General features: G+C 50.0%; 6 protein-coding genes across 6 annotated transcripts; 1 reads left to right on the forward strand and 5 right to left on the reverse strand.

Annotated features, from left to right (window-relative positions):
- Window positions 1-2,372: 2,372 nt before the first annotated feature.
- On the reverse strand, window positions 2,373-3,567 carry ALTATR162_LOCUS1055 (uncharacterized protein; the record flags this gene model as incomplete). The annotated part of the gene is made up of 2 exons (XM_043308650.1): window positions 2,373-3,330; window positions 3,422-3,567. The coding sequence occupies 2 exons, from the start codon at window positions 3,565-3,567 to the stop codon at window positions 2,373-2,375; spliced, it is 1,104 nt and encodes a 367-aa protein (XP_043164585.1).
- Window positions 3,568-7,592: 4,025 nt separating this feature from the next.
- Window positions 7,593-8,702, reverse strand: ALTATR162_LOCUS1056 (uncharacterized protein; the record flags this gene model as incomplete). The annotated part of the gene is made up of 1 exon (XM_043308651.1): window positions 7,593-8,702. One exon carries the CDS (start codon window positions 8,700-8,702, stop codon window positions 7,593-7,595), a length of 1,110 nt encoding a protein of 369 aa, XP_043164586.1.
- Window positions 8,703-11,691: 2,989 nt separating this feature from the next.
- ALTATR162_LOCUS1057 (uncharacterized protein) lies at window positions 11,692-12,646 on the reverse strand (the record flags this gene model as incomplete). The annotated part of the gene is made up of 2 exons (XM_043308652.1): window positions 11,692-11,836; window positions 11,886-12,646. The coding sequence occupies 2 exons, from the start codon at window positions 12,644-12,646 to the stop codon at window positions 11,692-11,694; spliced, it is 906 nt and encodes a 301-aa protein (XP_043164587.1).
- A 386-nt stretch (window positions 12,647-13,032) lies between these two features.
- Window positions 13,033-13,707, reverse strand: ALTATR162_LOCUS1058 (uncharacterized protein; the record flags this gene model as incomplete). The annotated part of the gene is made up of 3 exons (XM_043308653.1): window positions 13,033-13,415; window positions 13,466-13,630; window positions 13,683-13,707. The coding sequence occupies 3 exons, from the start codon at window positions 13,705-13,707 to the stop codon at window positions 13,033-13,035; spliced, it is 573 nt and encodes a 190-aa protein (XP_043164588.1).
- A 1,584-nt stretch (window positions 13,708-15,291) lies between these two features.
- On the forward strand, window positions 15,292-17,328 carry ALTATR162_LOCUS1059 (uncharacterized protein; the record flags this gene model as incomplete). Its single annotated transcript, XM_043308654.1, has 1 exon — window positions 15,292-17,328. One exon carries the CDS (start codon window positions 15,292-15,294, stop codon window positions 17,326-17,328), a length of 2,037 nt encoding a protein of 678 aa, XP_043164589.1.
- A 462-nt stretch (window positions 17,329-17,790) lies between these two features.
- Window positions 17,791-19,026, reverse strand: ALTATR162_LOCUS1060 (uncharacterized protein; the record flags this gene model as incomplete). Its single annotated transcript, XM_043308655.1, has 3 exons — window positions 17,791-18,002; window positions 18,059-18,784; window positions 18,843-19,026. The coding sequence occupies 3 exons, from the start codon at window positions 19,024-19,026 to the stop codon at window positions 17,791-17,793; spliced, it is 1,122 nt and encodes a 373-aa protein (XP_043164590.1).
- Window positions 19,027-19,577: the final 551 nt, after the last annotated feature.

A 19,577-nucleotide genomic window follows, 5' to 3' on the forward strand; every position in this document is an offset into this window, starting at 1 on the left:
GCGAACTTTCGTCAAAGCATGCAGTGTTGTAGAGCTTTTTTTCGGCTTGTAGTATGCGGAAATCATAGTGCTTCGCTAGGAGATTAATATTCTCAAGTGTAAGAACTTTGTGTTCGGCTAGGTTGTCGCGGCGCTTGGCTTGGAGGTCAAGATGCTTGACTGCAAGATCATAGTAGTCTGCTGAGAGGTCGATGCACTCCACTGTAACATGATCAAGCTGAGCTGTAAGACGGTCATGCTCGGCTATCAGACCGTTATGTCTGGCTGATAGGCCTTCGCACTCTGCTGTGGAATGGTTATTCTCCTCTTAAAGTTTGCCAAAATCAAATTTTGTTTAATGGGTTGTCGCTTCGCTGTCAATGAGCTGCTTATGCGGTACAGTATGAGTGATGTCCGCCGAGTCTTGGCAATGTTTGTAATCTTCTAATATGGCACCGCATTGTTCAAGCCCTACGCGTAGACATTTTGTGACTCTGGCATGCTAACTTGATACCTCGAGACTGGCTCTCTACTTGGGTTCAAGACGGCAACGGAAGAACTCTTCTTCAATTGATGTTAGAATATAGACGGAAGTTCTGCTTGTAAAGCATGCATACCGGTCGGTGTTCTGGATGGTGTTCAGTGATTTCTCAATGAGCCGGGCAAGGCAATGCTTCCAACTGGCATTGGTTGCAGCTATTCGAATAGCGTCAAGCTCTCCAGTCATATCGACTGGCTCAATGTGAAGCTAATCCATGCAGAAGTGCACCGCAACCTCAGCCCCATCATCTACAATTCTAATGGACTCTGGTAGGCAAAGCCGTGAGATGTAGTCAATGGCAAGAGTGATGAAGACAGCGACAATGGAAGCGGGAATGACAAACTTGTTACGACACGAAACAGTTAGAAACAAGAAAAGAACGGTGCATAGCAGAACGGTACCTGGATGAGAGGGGACGAAGTTACTGACAACTCTGCTCAATCCTTAGCGTTCGTCACTCGAATGTACAGACCCCACCAGGAACATGACGCACTGACCACTTGCCCAATCACTCCTCAAACGAGGTCTTTGTAGAATACATCCACCACTGTGGGTACTGGAAAGGGTTAAGATGGACACCCAAGGACATACTCTAGGCACCTAGGCCGCAGAACATAACCGTATAGCAGCACGTTAGAACCAAGACCAACCGAGAAGATGTCCATGCGAGATCAATCCATCTCATTTCGTTGAAAGATTGAAGGGCATGGGCAGAAATATTGAGATAACCAGAACGCCCATCTGTTAAAGCCATTTTGTTTCCTGTCGCTTGGTCCAAACAGTTTGATGCGAAAGCCAGTAGATCAATGTAAGTAAGATAGTATGACGCGAGGACGAGAATCAGAGGCCTCGATGAAAATGTGATAGATTATTGGTAGCGGCGCGCAAGTTATTCCGAAGGGGCGCAATGTAGTGCATGTGACCATTAATATTCAAGATTAGATCTGTGAGGTCTGCGAGACATTAATACGGTGGCCATCGTATCGCCATCAAGCTCTCTAGCCTAAACCCAAATCCTGGGCTCTTCAAAGAAGCATCATTTAAAGGCCAACTAGCGTCGTGTTAGAGCGTACTAGCACCGGGACTGCTGGATTCGCAACCAAACTTCCAGTCCCAACCGGCCACATCCGAAGCGTATGGATCGACAAGTGGCCGCACTTTGTGGACGCTCTCGCAATCCAAAACGCGAGTCCATACTAGACGGTCCATGCCTTCAGCTCACTTCGCCTGAACAGCACCGTCGCGAGTTCATCGGCCATCTAGTAAGCCCTGCCAGCAAACCCAAAGGCGAGGACGTGGCTGACCGCCGATCATCGGCGCTAATGCCGTTCTAGCGGCTTGGCAGATATGTAGTAGCAGCTGGTGGAGGTGGTGGCGAAGGCGGGCTGGCTGTGCAAAGATCCTGTTTTGGTATGCTTCAGAAGACCCGTCAGTGATGCACTGGATCTCCATAAACTGATCGCGGTAAACTGTATGGTCGGTTATGTTGCTGTGCCTTGAACGGAAGGTGACACATGTCCGAGTGTTAGGCGTTCGGAAGTAGCCCAACAGTTCAAAATAAGTAAGGCATGAGAATCTCGCGTAACAATGAATATCCGTATTATGAATATATTGATTGTTGAACTGGAGACTCGTATTGGGGTATCATCGCGTCGGAAGACCCAGATCGAAATCGAAAGCGACGGAAAAATGTATTTGGGCGCAAACCACCAGCCCTACCCAAATCCGAAAAACATGATAATGATCCTCCATCCCAAATGGAAACGCCTTGGTAATGCAACGCTATGCTATGCGATAAGCTTTCCTCTTTCGTCGTAAATATATTATCTTTTGCTAGTAGAGCAAACTGTTGCTATTGTAGTATGACATTCTGCTCTTGTTGGAATACAACACCACTGGTGTTCTCCGCGAAGATCTTTTGTATCGGAAGCGTAATCGCTTGCATGATGTTTTCTCGAAAGTCGATCTTGACATTGGACTTGTCGAACCAGTAATGGCGGATGAGCTTGCCCTGGCAGTTGCTGACTTCGACACCGGGGAAGCCATTGGCCTCGCCACACTCAAGCTCCTTGATGTATTGCTCGTAGTCATAGCGGATGTATTCGCCGAAGGCGGATTGCTCGTGAAATCGGGGTTGCTTCCATTGCGAGCAGTTTGCGTATCGGGTGTCGTCGGGGCACTCGTGCCATGCTTTCAGGATAGGCATAGTGTTCTCGTTGTTTTGTACAATCATGAAGCCAGTGTTGGTGTAGGTGCGGTTGAAACGGTCGGAGTTGTACTGAGGCTCTTTCGCGCTCCAGGGGTCTTTCGCCATGACGAACGAGTGGTGCGGCTTGATGTCCCAGTGGTTGAGCATCCACTCGACAGGAACGTGTAGGAAGCGGAAAGCAGCATCCGCGTCAAGGAAGACGATGAACTTGTAGTCGTTGATGTAGTTCGCAAGCGCAGAGGGCTTGATCCAGGTAGCGTGTCGGTCTTCGAATTCATGTGCTTGGACAAACTTGTAGTCGTATCCGTGAACGAGTGCGTACGTGTAATGGTTGAAGATGCCGCCAGAAACGTGGTTGATGTTGCGCCAGTCGTATTCGCCTCTGTTGAACTCCTCGGAGGATTTCAGTGGGCGTGTCTCCAGATCCAAAATCAAGACGTCGCTGCCCATTGTCTTCTTGTAGCGAGGGTGTGGTGGCAGAGAGATGTGGCTGCCATTTGGTTCGCGAATGAAGGGCTCGGTAGGCGCAACCTTCAGGTTTTGGTACAGTAACTTGATGACCTCGCCAATGGTTGCATCGGTTTGCGCGCCGGCTGCTGCTCTGTAGGGTTGTTGTTAGCTGCGCTTAGAAGAAAAGCATAGTTTGGGCCATGACCCTTCCATCCCAACCACGACAAAATGACAGCACATACAAGTTCGAATTCCCCGAGGTATGGGGGAAAGCCATCCGGGATGGACTCTGCCAAGCCATGAAGGCGAAGATGAATACCAGGACACAACCAGCGCTCACCGAGAGCGCGAGCAACGGGCTCCGACCTCCAATCGACGGCAACATCATCATGGGCAGCGTAGATCCAGGAACGTGAGCGAGGTCCAAACGAGCGGCACGATGAAAGACAGACGAAGATGTGTTGTTGGCGATAGGGGGTGCAGCGTACTGTGGCAGGGCTTCGGGGGATCAACACATTTTAAAAGACGACAGACCCGTCAGCCCGTCAGCAAGAGCCAAGACGCGCAAGGAGGTAGCATGGGGCGCCGGCGAGATTGCGCTTGGCAGGCCCTTCAGCCTTTTGCGGCGTCCCTGCAGCCAGACGGACCCGAGCGACGATCCACTGGCGGTGCAAAGTGGCTTCTAGATGCCGTCCTAGAACGAATGAGATGGCAGCCTGGTGCTGGGCCGTGAATCATTGCGACGGGTGTTGATGCACGGTCGCTGCCGAGCTGTTAAAACGGCTGCCACGGCATCAATCACTGCTTAGGTGGCGGTTCATGTCCTGTTGTGGCTGAAAGCGCATAGACAGAGGTTGATGTCGTCAGGACTTTCTGGAACAGCCATTGTTGTTATACTCATGCTTATTGAGTTTGAAGTTTCTCGTGGTACTAATACGGTCGAACGATCGATGATGGTGGCAAAGGGTCCAAAATTGCGGCGACGCTTACTTGGAAATAGCAATCTCCCCGCCTGACTTTCCAGCCCCACTCGACAGCTCCATCCCACCTCCTTGCATCTACGCCGCCCCTGATGAGCCTTCGGCTCCTTCACACACAGAACCACCCCCGCACCCGACGCTGTTGTCTATCGATGGTTGTGAAGAAACCATGTTCATCGTAACCAACGTCGTGTTCCCAACGCGGTGCCACAATATGCGGCTGCGTTCCCATCGTTCCGCAGATCCCGTGTATCAAATAACATTCGGTCCTCGTCAGCATTAAAGCAAATAAGCTCGGTGATTACAAGATGAAATTACGATACATAGTCTTCCGCTCTTAGTCCTGGTCATCTCTGCAGGAGATAACGTACATTTTGCTACGTCGTTGTTATCATCATGTGTGGCGTGGTCGACTCATCAAGCCTCGCGTATGCGATACATGGTGACTCCTGGTGACTAGCTCCACTGGTGTTCACAACTCAAAACCGACTTCGCGAATATGCTGTACAGGTCAGACGATACGCAGTATGTTGGACAGTGCCTCCACTTTAGCCACAAGCGAAACTAAGGCTCAATCGAACCTGCGACATGGTCTCTCTCTAACCCGATCGCGACGTTTGAATGGACTACGTAGGCACTCCTCCAGTATGGAATCATCATTTCCAGAGGTTCTAGTATCAACTTCGTCTGCCTAGCAGCTCTCTTTCTCTTCCCTTCGCCTTCTTGCGCGTTCCCTTTGTAAGGTCAAACAAACTTTCCTGCACATTCATCTGAGAGACACCACTGAGGAGGTTCAACAGTCTGAAACGGCAGCTCTATCGACCGAACCGGGGTTTCCAAGATAGAGAAGCCCGATGAAAGGACGAGGAAGAGGCTGTTGAAGGGCCTGGCGATGTCGGCAAGTAGTGTGCATGACGGTACAGTGCTTGTGGAATCAGGGTGAGAGGCGAGTACCAGAGCGGATGAGGTGACATTACCACGTCGCATATGTAATAATGTTCAGAGCATCGAGTTGTTGGCGAGCCTGCGAATTGCCTGTCTTTCTTCAAAGTCATGCGTCAATACCACAAGACATGATACGCACAGCAATGACCGAACAGAAATATTGGTTTTAATTCGGATATATGTATTCCTGCTTCTTGTCTCCTCCCGCTCGTCACAATGAGCTCTGGGACTCAGCTACACCCAGTCGTGTCTTCCGCTCGGATCGTAAATCAGACTACCATGGCGACTTCCGCACAATTAAAAACATGTGAGCAGTCGTCCGGTTCCAGCCAGGAAAGCAACACCAGTTCCAACACGAACATAAATGAGAATCACCACGGTTTGAATCCCCGCGCAACGCCCTTTACACCACATGTACCAACCAAGCCCTCTCCAACTCATCAGTCGCAAGGCTGCGAACATCCCACAACCCAGGCCGCTATCCCATCCAAAATTGAAGATCTGCTATTAGGCAAGATAGAAAACTACGTATCGCGCGTCAGGGTCCAAGATGACACTGAGCTCGCCTCTTCCGCAACAGCCCTCTCAGAGAAAGCACATCCTGTAAGACAGCCCACAATACCACCTACAGCCGAAGAGCTAAAGAAAGGCCGGAAGATGAATTTCGTGTGGGATTTGGAAACATGATGACACTTGAGCGTGCATCTAGGACATGCAGAGTCTAGATATCATGTGTTCATCATGGTGGAGCTCAACGTATTCTAGAATTATGGTCAAGAGCCGTCGGCTTACCCTGAAGCTATTCAATACTTTGTGCAAAGGTTTAAGTTCAAAATAGAGTACTACAAATACTTCTTAGCTACAGGACTAGGCTTTCGACATAAACTTCTTCACACTTCGTCTCCTTTCTTCGCACTCGCATTCGCACTAACCATCTCCTTATACTTCCTCCTTATCTCACCCTTCATTTTCTCTCGCCGTCTCCCTTTCCCTATCCTTTTGTCTTATTCCTTACGTTTTCCATCATATCATCGACGTGGGTCTTCGCTGTCGCGTATAAGCCTCTACACTCACCCCCTATGGAACTCCCGAAGTTCTTGTTTTCTCCTCTAGAGTTTGGGATTTCATCTTCGTTGAAATCGACGGTTGCGCGTTTGTGGATAGCTAGTAGTTCGTGGAAAGTCTCGTCTGGGTTCCGCATTCGGTTTACGGTGATCGGTTGTGTGTTCCTGCGCTTGGGCGGAGTCAGTACTAGACGGGTATCTCGCATGTTCCGTAATTCATTGCAGCTTTTGTGTACTGGAAAAGTGTTTGCGCGCCGTTGCTTGTTGAACGGCTGTTGTGCCTCTTCCTGGAAATTTCTGTCCGATCTGTCTCTTACATCGGACTTTGGAGATATATGTTATACGTTACTCCGCTGCTGAACTTGTGGCCTATCTTTGGAAAAGCTTGTTTTCCGATCTGCAATCGATGTACGTGGTGTTGGTTTCTTGCAAACGTGCGCGTGACTCGTATGCTGTGTATCACTACGGCGAAGATCGAGGGGTATTGGTGCGGTTCTAGGATCGGTGAAAGTCGTCGTGACCCTTAGCGACGGACGAGTACCAACATCTAGCTTATCGGATTTGGACGCTGGTGAGACGCTACTACCACGAGGGGACGTTTCGAGCTTGCTGGCTATACGTAAGGGTAATGACAGGGCATCCAGAGTCTTCTTTGCCTCACCTATCATTGGCCCAGAGGGCGCGGTCTTAGGCGGCTTACCCTTGGGTGGGACTGGTGGTACGAATGAGTTACGAGTTGTAGGACTTATCGTTATGTTCCACTTAACGCGACAGTCATAGATGGGTATAACCGCCGCTTTGACGCTGACCTCTGAAAGCTAGAATGTAAGCAGTGAAATGAGGAAGGAGAGTAGATGATCAGTAGTGAGGTTGCGAGCCCATAAGAGTCATCTCCGATGACTCTCAGTTATGACGACGTTAAGATTACCGGTGGGAACGGGATGGTAAAAATCTGTCGCCTATAGGGCAGGCTAGACTAACACCGACCGCTCCAGCATAGCGAGCGTAATGCTAAAAGGACGAACGGCTGCATATGGGTCTCTATGGCCATTTAGAGCTAGTTTTGGTATCGCGTGAACCTCTAAGATGTGTTATCAGCGGATCGGTATTTTTTGACTTGTAGTGTAGGTACAGAGGCAGCATTTACAAATCAGGTTATCATTTCGAAAGGAAATCTATAACATGCTATACCGCTAACGGCGATAGCGCATGGGTATTGGTTACATGAGAAAACAAAAACCCCCCGTCGAAAAGGCTCTTGCTCGCTGACTCAAGAGTGTTGAGCACCAGAGGCGCTGAAGATCGTCGTGTGCTGAGAGTCCAAGTTGAAACCCTAATCTGAAATCATAAGTTGCATGCGATTTCGCTCACCACGACCGTATCGTATGGTGTCTGATGTGCAACAAAAATGAAAGGTATACCACTCATGTCAAGTGACTAAGATTATGTTGACGCAAGAGCAGGTCAGGCGCAAAGTTAGTCATGTATGACATGTCGATATCATTCGCAATGTGTTGAGCAGCATCCTCCATGTTGCCCATGATTGCATCCATATCATCCTGCAATACTTCTTCCATCTCGTAGTCTTCATCCTCATCAAGTTCCACATCAGCCTGATCCTGCAATTCTTCTTGCTCGATCGCCAGTGTGGAGGTCTCCCACTCTTCAATATCAACCTCGGCGAAAAACGAGCTCTCGTTTGCGTCATCTCTCGACTCTTCGTCGTCAGCAGTGGCGTCTGAGTTGAGTTCGAACGACGTGACGGAGAACATGTCTAGATCTTGGAATACCGAACAGACAGAGGATGGAAGAGAATTTGGCGTACTAGGAGTGGATTCATCGCCGGAGGAGGATGCGCTAACAATGACATCATCTTCGACACCTAGGGTGGTCAGATGGGAGCTTACAAAAGAGCCAGTGAGGAACTTTTCCAAGATAGATGGATCCATGACAGGCTTCCTCCCAGCAACGAACTGAAGCTGGGTGCCGTATTGAGCGTGGAGGTCTTGGCCAACACCGGGTGCAAACCAAATGCCGTGAAGTTCGAGGCGAATGGCTTTCACAACATTGGCGTCGAGCAGTTGTCGTAAAGCTATCGTGATTGGATGTTGCGCGTGCAGAACAGAGTCGTCCACACGAGAATTGGCGAGCCTTGACAGTGAGGAATCAATGTGAATGTAGAGATCCTCGAACTTTGCACCGATAGTAGCTAGGGATGCGAGGGTGCTAGCTAGTTTCCTTTCCCTTTCCGAGTCCGCTCCAGCGGTCGTAGCATATACGGCGAGCCGACGGAGATACCGTAGCCACTTATCAGCAATGGGAGGAAGGATGGTGGCGCTGTCGTTTGCGGGTGAGGAGGCGGTGAAGGCGAAGGCATTATGTTGGTGGAAGTATGATGTGGACTCGTGACTAACTTGCTTCGAGACGTTGAAGAGTGACAAAGCAGCATGTGTTCGCTGAGGATGGCACCCGTGAAGGAGCTGTTCGTAGATTTTGTTGCGCAACTCTGCCGGCAGGTCGATGACTGTTGTCATGGTGCCTGAAGAAGGGTTGTGTATGTGTCGCAGTTGACCAAGTATTGTGTGAGAAGAACTTGATCGAACTGGTGAGAGGTGATGTCCTTTGACAATGTTTCCTGTTTCAGGTGGCGCGGTGTGGAGTCCAGTCAATCAGGGCACAGTAGGAGTGGAAGCATGCGCTAGTATCGACGACACTAAAGTCGTCGAGGTACAACGCTGTACCGAAAGAGTAAAGCCGTCGGGATATAATGCCGTGACGAAAGAGTAACGTGATTGTTGTTTTGCGTGAGATGCAGTAGTAGTAGACGTGGCAGTATGGGAGTTGAGGGGGCTTTATGTGCGTGTGTAGCGATGCGATGAGAATGAGAATCGAGAGGATGGTGCGAAGGTCCAGCTGTTATGCGGCTTCCAAAGAATGATCGACACTAACGCGCAAACATGAATGGCTTGGGGTCTGACGGCCGCACATAGCATTCAAGGGCAGGACTACTCGCTAAGCCACCTTTACCATGGAACAGGCCCTTATATGTACTTCCCAACCATGGGTGATGACTCCACTTTCCCCCTCATGCCAGTACAATTTCATATTGCAGCTGCCTGGTAGGATGTACCGCGTGCCCTATCCCGTTCTGAAATACATCTCTGGAGTTTACCAAAGCTCGATCAACATTTCGCGTTGCGAACAGGGAATTATTTTCCTGGATTGCACCTCAGCCATCCCGCACCCTGAAGATATAGGTCATGTTTTGTTAGTATACTGTAGATTACAACATCGTGTATACCTCTGGGGTATACTTTAAGTATTGTCTACAATTTATCCAAAGCAAGCTGTTTGTACTAGCAAACGTCACCACCTCAGGGCAGAAGTTCCACGTTCTTCTAGCAAAGTGTGGCGCACCAATCGAACCGCAGAATACGGTCATAGCACAGCCGCCCTTTTGACACAAGTTGTCCTGCCCCAAGGCTTCCTCGCTCTTCTCCCCTACCTAAATGAATCGCCGAACATGGTGCGCTCCACCGTGTCTACTACAGCTTGACGATTGCAGCCTTTTTTCGCAGCGTGTATATCGAAGACGTGGGTGACCTTCCCTGATGGAGCCGGTGCAAAACCATCATTCATGTCGCACGATCTCCCGAGGCGGTCTCGCTACATTACCGAGCAGGTACCGGCTCGCGCCTATTCGAAAACATTCTTTCCGTCCAAATATGCGCTTGAGGGCTATACTCACGAGATCGGGTACGTCAGCGGCGAGCAAGGTTGGGTTAGATCATGTGTTCACGCGTAGGAATCAGAATAATCGCCATCGAGGCAGGAACGTGACGCGCGCGTGTCACCCGATCGAATTTGGCTAGATGCAGCGTCGGCAATTGGTCAGATCGCGATGGAGGAGCAGAAGAAAGAATGCAACTATGGTACGCGTCGTGGGGTGATGTTTACCGGGCATGGAGTTGTGTTGTTCCGGCGCTAGGCAGTCGGTAAGATTCCACGTGACAGTGTCCTTTCTGTCCACCGATGGTTTCACGTGTGCTCCATTACGCACCCGGCCATGCATGAGTCTTCAACGTGTGAATCATATCCTATGACTTAACACATCACATCATCCGAGCTTGCCAAGCACTCTGTACACTACCTCAAATGTGACTCACGTCGCCAGGCGTGTTCAGAGGCTCAACGTCATCAGGACACCGTCGTCCCTGCTACATTACAGTTAGATGAGGTTTCACATGTTGAGCAACCTGATAATTTGATTCGATGGGTAGAATGCTTTTACCCAGCTCCTTAGGCCTTGCAAGAGCAACTCTTAAGTTGGGCATGGGCCTACTCTTCACAACCAGCAAGCTTCAAATGAACATAAGGAGTCGGCGAGCTACGTTATCGCCATGGCGCTCATTAAAGTTGACAAGACATTAAATGTCGAGACAGAAGCTGATCATACTCGCCTAACGTCGCGATATAATCTAACATATATTGGTTTGCAAAGAAACCAGGCGGTCGCAGAAGCAATCACGACATGCATGTTCCAAACGGTGAAGCTGGGTCAAGCGAAGATACACAGTACAGAGTGTTGGGGCAGCAAACAAGTCAAGATACCGAGTGCAAATACGACACCGCATATCCCACTGACGCTCAATCTGCTTGACACGATGGGCTATATCGACTAGCCAATCTGTACAACGCTCCATATCTCGATGCTATCTTCCCACAAGAACATCACTCATGGTAGATGAAATCGTTCACCCATCAAGCCCGGGCCACACGCCATAGCAGCGATGATGACGCAAGGTAGGCAATACCGCTCGTCGTTAGGAATCTTGCATTATATAATATCCTTTACTATCTCCATATATCACCCAGTTATCAAGGTACATAATCGATCCCACGAATCATTTCTCCAATAAGCACATGTCCACCAGAACGCTCTCTAGCGCCATTTTCCAGTCATGCAACGTTCTTCTGCGCTTGTCGCCCCCGTCGTCACAACTGCCCTTGCAGTCTCTACATCTGTCGCCGCCACCTCGACTTCCAATATCGCCATCAATTCCGAACCGTTGAGGATTCTGGGGTGCCTCCCGTGCCTAATGTACTTCCTCAAGTGCCGGTCTGTAAGTGGCAGGCAAGCTCGACCATCATGTTTACGTGCTAATCAATATATTAGACACAAGCTAGCAGCGAAATCTGCCGGTGTTTGACATCTCCTCAGTCAAGCGGGATTTTTCGGTCGGCTTGTGGCTATAGTGAGTGCTAAAGGTTCAGGATGGAGAAAAGTGTGACTAGTGCGAGACCCGGGGATCGACTGTATGGTAGAAACGAATCGAACACATTGAGAATATCAATTCAGATGGATACTCGAGAGTGGACTGCCTTAGTGTGATCACTGTGTGATATCGTGTAATGCATAGCTAGTGATAGCTACTTCGAAACATCGGTAAAAAATTCGAGTTGCAAAGCGCTGCCAATTACAGAGTGATGCGGCGCTTCTCATCGACGGACAACAACCCAGACTCAAAGAATGAACTTCTTCAAGAGATTCGCAAGTTTCTCAGGCTGTTCAAGTGCCAGACTATGCCCACACTCCTCAAAGACCTCAGCAATATGCACCTTCTCCACAGCAGACTGCATCTGCTCTTTGACAAGCGGCCCAAAGAATCTGCACGCCGTTAGCAATCTCAGCAGATCATCCGCCTTTGCAAACTTACTCTGGCGCCCCTACCGTCATAACATCACACTTCAACTTTTCCTTGCTCAAAATTTCCTCCTCAACATCCACATTGACCCAATGCGCACGATAACTCTCCAAAACAGCTCTCAACCCACCCGGCGCCTTCAAACACCTCACCCATTCATTTATGGCCACCTGGTCTAACGCACTAGGATTATAGCACTCCGCCTTCATGAAGTGCGTCCAAAACTCTTCTTCTTTCCCCTGAATCAGCATCTCCGGTATATGCGGCAGCCAAAAGAAGGGGATATGCCAGTTCCAAACGCCATTTTGATTGTACTGAGCAGCAATGTTCTTGCGTGTGAAGAATGTTTGCTTAGTAAGGGCGTAGGAAAGTAGCATCTCGCAAAAGGAAAGATGGGTTATGCGATCCGGATATAGTCCTGCAAGGCAAAAAGCATATGTTGCGCCGCGGTCTTCGCCATGAACGGCAAACTTTTCGTATCCAAGTTGGTGCATCAGTTCGGCCATGTCTTTTGCGTTTGTGCGGCCATCGTAACCTTCGCTAGCGGGTGGTTTGTCTGTTGCGCCGAAACCCCGGAGATCTGGGGCGATGATGGTGAACTTTTTCGTTAGTAGAGGTGCGATGCGATACCAGTAGTAATGTGTTTTAGGTGTACCGTGTAGTAGGAGTAGAGGTGGGCCTGATCCGGATGTGATATAGTGTAGGCGGATACCGTTTACCCGCGCCATATGGTGGTGTACGGGCTTGCCATCGTGATCGTGCATTTCAGGCATCTTGATTAATCCGTGTTTCCCCCGGCAGATTCTTTTGATTACTGGTAAGTATCGTAACACGCTGAAGTGTTCCTGCATTATGGTAGCATCCAGTCAGGTAGTGCTACCCCACATCTCGACGTCATTGTTGACCGATGAGTGGGCGGAGACATTTCCGCACTTAACGCATCTACGGCGTTGCTTTTTCTCTTGTCTTGCGTAATGCTAGGTAAGAGATTGAAATATTGCAAAGATACAAAGCAGTGAACTCGAGCATTAGCACTGAAATTCTCAGACATCTTGGTTGATGGCCTCATTATATCAATTGCGAAGATCGTCGCTCTTGTTTCGTATAGCCTGGATAACTATCCCGGGTTCTATCTCCGTTTCCTAGATACTATTTAACGTCATGAATCCGGAATGGCAGCGATAGCCTCAACCTCGATCAAAAAGTTACCCGGCAGTTTGCCAACCTCCACAGCAGTACGGGCAGGCTTCAGGCTAGGTAGCATAGCAGCATAGACTTCATTCATCGCAGTGTAGTCTGACATGTTGGCAAGGAACACCGTAGTCTTCATGACGTAGTCCCACGATGTTCCGGCTTCTTCGAGAATTACAGCAATGTTCTTGATCACTTGAGCCTGCTTTGAGTGAGCATGACGTGAGGAACGGCACGAGTTGGATTCATGTACCGTTTGAGCTTCGATACCGCCTACCACGATCGTTCCATTGACCGAAGGAACGGTCCCTGAGGTATAGACTATGCCCTTCGAAGTCCATGCACCGCTTGCTTGACGAAAGTCAGTACATTGATCACATACGATAGAACGGGTAGCATACAAAGGATGGGACCTTGGGTACCAAGGTAGGTCACCACGGGTTGTTCAGCAAGCTTTGGTGTTGGTTTGGCGATTGCAACAGCAGAAACAGCGAGGAAGGCGGTGACGACAGACGTGAAGGATACCATGATGGTGTTGAACTCTAGGACAATGTAGACGTCGAAACCTTGAATACTATGGTGATCCTGGTCTGACTACTCCCATCAGCTTCGGCTCACCCATGGTCTTATAGGCGTTGCCCATAGTGTCGGATTATCACTTCCCAACTCTTTCGTGTTCGGTCAAGTTCACTATCCGCATTGTACCGACCGCCATGACTTCCAAGAGCTGCGAGTGTCCATGCACCAAGTAAGGCTCGCTGCCAATGCTGCTCCAAAATGCAGTAGATATTGATGGCTCACAGCCACGGCTGATGATCCACGTTACAGTCAGACTCGTTTGTAATCGTTTCCAGTCTGCCGCCGGCCCCAAGGTACCGGAATGTCCACCAGGAACTGTATTACCTGGACTAAACCCAAGTGGGCAGGATTTTGCCCAACCGTCTCGGCCGTGGTCGTGGGGTTCAAAAACCCGTAGATATCCAAAATGCACTAGAAAAGGAAGGAGGATAGCATGCGAAGCGTTGTGGAGTAGGGTAAGTTATGCTATCGCAAGAAAGGCCGTAGAAGATGTAGTCAGCCTGGGCGCCGAGATATCTCTGCATTTGTACTGTGCGTTTAACGCGTGCGTTGCGAAGCACGCATTCATCCTGACGTAACGCAAGATAAAGGCTGCATGGAGTTGAGATAAGAATCGGGATTTAGACCAGCTGTTGTGCGTTATCGCAATCGCAGAGCTCCACCTGGGGTATCCATGGCTTGCCGCTCGCTTCCTCATTTGCCGACAGGATTCAGGTCCCTGTCCGAATCTTTTTACGGTAAAGAAACAAGCCTCACCCATCGAGTTATAGCCACTGTTCCCGGATAAAGATCTATGCCACATTCTGTCGTATCGCATGTCCGACTCGTGCTTCTGGAATAGCCCCACTTGAGAACTTCGTCGTATTGCAGGGTTGCATGTAAGAGAACATGCGATATTCCGAATACGCTTCTTTCTTTTGCAGCAGCTTCGTGGAAACATAGCTAGTAGAGCATGTGTGCTTTCATCCTAGGACGTTTCTTCAATGCGTAGTCGTATCCTTCGCATTACAGAGATATCAGAGTAAATGTTGCCTTCGACACCGACAGGGACCATAGTAGATAGTTGGAGGTACAGTACCATCGCGAAGTCGCATACAGGACTACTGGTGTCGTTGCCGACATAACTCGGACTGACAGTCGTAGGCGAGCAGGGATGCTGTCTTATCCGATGTTTGTTATCTTTCAGCTGGTAAAGAAACCTCACTCCACAACGCAGATCGCTTCCGCAAGCTGAATCTCCACACTATCGTCCGTAATACGTTGCACTACTGCATCTCGCTTCGAGGGCATACTGCGGGTCAACTGTAATGGCGGTTTGGGCGCGACGCGACCCCATCCTACGAGGAGACTTGTCGAAGTCGCGTACAGCTACGCCCTACAGTATTGTTCTTATCGCGGCCGAATGCATAGATTTTCTGTCCTGTCAGCGGCGGACGGGCCGTCGCAACGACATCTTCGGAAGACCACAGCCACGCCCTACGAAGACGTGGACGATAAGATTCGGTGACCAACAAGAATGGAAAAAAAGTTGTAAGTCTGGAAGGTACTGCTCGCCGCGGTGTTGAGCGAGGTTGGTATTTGAGTAAACGATGTTTCCCTTCTATTCAAGTTCCTATCCTCAGCACATTCACCTCTTATCCACGCCACGATGAAGGGTCTTCTCCCAGCCTCTTCGGCTGCCCTTTCTCTAGCTGGTGGTGCTATTGCCAGCCCAGTCTCCCCTCGGTCAGACCTCCTCTTCTTCAAGCCCCTAACCGTCACGTCAAACTCGGTACACAACGTCCATGTCGGCTATGGAGACGATGACTTCGAGGGTGAAGTCCGTCTGGTATATGGCGATTGCGGCATGAAAAGCCATGCAGATGGTCATCATGATGTGGCATCGCATTACATCAAGCGATCAGGTCGTCCCGAGCGATTCGTTTGGATCATACCGGACGATGCCGTTCACGGCGGATGTCTACATGCTTACTCGGGGTCCACACTGATCGGTCGCTCAGCGCCTGTCAGAATCCATCATCAACCAAAGAAACGGGAGGAGATCTCAGACGTTGCCGATGCAATGGGTCCTTGGTTTGACGGTGTAGCCTACATGCAGGCGAAGCAGAACAACGCCTCATACGTCGCAGTTGAGAAGAGCAAGAAAATCGCCATCATTGGAGGAGGTATGTCTGGCTTGATGACTAGTCTTCTCCTGGATTCGGTAGGCATCCACGACTGGCACATCACCGAATCTTCACAACGTATTGGTGGACGTATTCGAACAAAGTACCTTGCTGGTAGCACACCTGAGCAATATCAGTACCAGGAGATGGGTCCTATGCGATTCCCCGTCTCAACCACCTACCCAGATACGAACGAGACATTGGAGATCCAGGACCATAAGATGGTTTTCCAGCTCGGTGATGTCCTCAACCAGATGAACGGAGGTAATACCAGCAGCCTCGCTGTCAACTTCATTCCCTGGATCCAATCAAGCCCAAATGTGCCTGGTAACTCGAACGGTTTCCGTCTGCCGAACGGACGCATCCCTAGCGCAACGCAAATCAAGAACAATGCGACGGCTTATACGCTGTCTGCGGTTGAGGGTCCGGACGAGAAGGCTATCGAGCACGTTGAGGAGGCGCTTGATGACTTCATTGGATACACACCGGAGGTTGTACGCGAGTTGTACTCCAATGTGTACAAAGCTCACAAGAACGCCGTAGAAAAGGGCCTATTCCATTGGTCCGAGGCAGCGTACATCAAGTATGCGCTTAATGCAAGCGATGATGTCGTCGACTATGTTACTGGCCTTCAAAACGCTCCAATCTGGGAGTACGAGACGGCTTACTTCAGTGCCACGACGTGGCGGACGATCGATAAGGGTTTGGAGTCACTTCCCCGTGCTTTCTACCCCCATGTTCAGGACCGTCTGACATTGGGTCGCAAGGTGACTGGCTTGAAGCACGACGAGAGCACCGGCAAGATCGCGGTCCAATGGCGCCAGGATCCTTTCGCAATGGAGCCGGAGAGCGAGGAGTACGACTATGCAGTCATCGCCGTGCCCTTCTCCAAGGTCAGACTCTGGGATCTTCCCGAATATTCTTCACTATTGTCGCGTGCCATAGAAGAGATGAATTACCAGCCGTCGTGCAAGGTCTCTCTGCACTACAAGACACGTTTCTGGGAGAAGCTTTCACCACCTATCATCGGTGGCTGCGGCTCAGTCGATATCGCAGGTATCGGCAGCGTCTGCTATCCTGCATACAAGATCAACTCAACTGGACCCGGCGTCATTCTGGGATCGTATGTTTCCGGTACTCTGGCTCGCTCAGTCGGTGCGCTCAGCACGACCGACCACGTGGCCATGGTCCAGCGGGCGATGGTAGAGGTTCATGGTGAGGTTGCTGATGAGCAGTTCACTGGCGCATATGAACGCCAGTGCTGGGAATTCGACGAACACCAAGCTGGTGCCTGGGCGTCCCCCTTCGTTGGCCAACAAGATCTGTTCCTGCCTGCCTACTACAAGACAGAGCATCAGTCCATCTTTATCGGAGAGCACACGAGTTATACACACGCGTGGATCTTCTCAGCGCTTGACTCAGCTGTGCGCGGCACTTCCCAATTGCTGCTGGACATGGGTCTGGTCGATGAGGCGAAGCAGATCGTGGATACCTGGATGGGGAGGTGGATCTCCATCTAGAAGAAACAAAGACGAAAAAGAAGCAAAAGCTACATAAACAGCACAGCAATGGATATTGTTTGATCAATGCGACAATAAATTGCAGTATTGGTGAGCTAATATTCGTAGGAAACGCGTGTAGTGCAGAAGCGATGAAGTGCGACTCCCCTGTAATGGCGTCATAGCTTAGGCCCCCCAATGTCTTGAAACGGAGGTTCGCAAATGCAAGCCTGCCTCTAGCCATCTCATTACGCAATTTTGTCACAGACAATTTCCAGAGCTAACAAGGTCATATGTTGTTGTTTGTAGACGGTAATGAACTTTCATGTGTGTGTGGGTAGTAAGGAAGACGACATGTTCCACGTACTACCTAGATAGCCACCTGAAATTCTTCCCTTGAGCGCGTCGAGGGACGACCAGGCCTAGCGACGCCTGCTCGTACTCTCCCCACTCATCTACTACTGCTCGACATACAGGCGCTTGCTATGCCGACACCATCTCCGATTTCGCGATGCCGTTATTTGTGTACCCATTTGCAATCACGTTTCTCTCCGTCAAAGCTTCCGTCCTAGACCGGCTGTTTGGATCAAGGTAGGGTGCCTCTCCGATACCCACTGCTCGATTGCCAAAGCGTTCGCCAAGGCCATCATAATCAAAGGTGGCGCTATGGAAGGCGCTGCGGTTGTCCCATATAGCTGCAGCTGGTGAGTAATAGCTTCATAGAAAGACAAGATTTGTTACAAGCGCTTACCGATATCGTTCTTGTTCTTCCACTTCAAGCGGACTTGCAGGTCGTGATTCTCTGTTATCACAGACCGGAACTTCTTTAACAACTCTACCGATTCTTCCTCATGAAGCTCGTTGATGTACTTGGGGAATGGACCAAGAGCAAAGATGCTCTTCCATCCAGTTACGGGGTTTGTGCGCACCACTGGGTGTACAGCACTTAGCGATCTGCCGACGTTCTTCGGATTACCTCGTTCTTTCTCATAAATTTTGATTTTTTCCGGGTTCGCGTCAGCAGCACGGATGAAGCCGCTGCCGTCAAAGGTTGCAGTCAGACTCTCAAAGAAAGTCTGGTAAGCTTTCGAAAAGCGATCGTAAATCTCATATCCAGAAGCCCAGAGAGTGTCACCCCCTGTTTCCGGAAGCTGTGTCAAGCGCAGTGAGGTGTAGTCTGCCGGGACCGGCTCGAATTGGATGTCCGAATGCCACTGCGCAGCGTCGTAGCGACGCGTACCACTCGGTCGGCCATCGTTCTCGTGTTTATAAATGTTTTTACGACCGACCGAGCTGATAGTGCTTATTTGCGCATCATCCACGCCAAATTCAGAGGTGTTGTTGAGGACTGGATGAATGTGCAGGGTGGAGTCGACAGGCTTTCCGGTCAGTTGACCCAAACGATGGACGAGGGTCTTCTGTAGATCATTTGTGAGGTTATCTTGAGCTCGAAAGAAGACAACTCCGCGTTCAGAGACTGGTTCCTGATCAGATCGCTATCCCCCAAGTGAGATCGACGCGTAGGTATGACTTACTTGTTATTGCCAGATCTCGAATGAGTTCGTCGGCATTAGAAGCGTTCAAGATGTCTTCAACGATATTAACATCAGGGTATTCTCGGCCGATGACGGGGGTTGTTTCTTCAAACTTGAAGCCGGCGTCAAGCGCACCGGTCTTAGTCTGCGGCGCAGGGTACTCTTGCTTTGTCGGAGCCGTCATTCTTGTCTCACTAAATGGATGGTCTGAACTTCTCCGATTGCAAGTTTGTCACGGTGAACGAAGACTCATATATCCATCCGACCCATGTCATGTATGCATTTCACTCGAGGTGGGGTCAGATCACGCAATGTGCGTACCGAGCACGCAAATCGCATCGTTGAATGTCGTCAACCTATCGCTACACTCCTTCAGGTAGCTTACAAGGACCTTATCTCGATAAGGTGACCCGGGTCTCGTACGAAACGACGTCTCAATATGTTGGAGGACGCAATGGCCCCGCTGGCTACTGCTTTGGGCGTTCAGGCAAGCAGTGGCAGATGGTGCGAGATCCGGGACATGATTGCTCATGTGTAAGTGGCTAGATTTTCGAGATCTGCGCATGAGACTCATCAGCATTACTTGAAGCAATCAAGAATTTATCCATGGCTGTAGGACATGTAATCGGGCGCGATGAGACTCCGCACGACGGACCAACGGTGTTGTAACCGAAGATGGATCGTGTAACCAACACTATAGGTCACTTGGCGAAACTTCCTGACTCATTTGGCTTG

The sequence above is a fragment of the Alternaria atra genome (genome assembly GCF_907166805.1).
Source record: "Alternaria atra isolate CS162 genome assembly, contig: 21, whole genome shotgun sequence".
Lineage (NCBI taxonomy): Eukaryota > Fungi > Ascomycota > Dothideomycetes > Pleosporales > Pleosporaceae > Alternaria > Alternaria atra.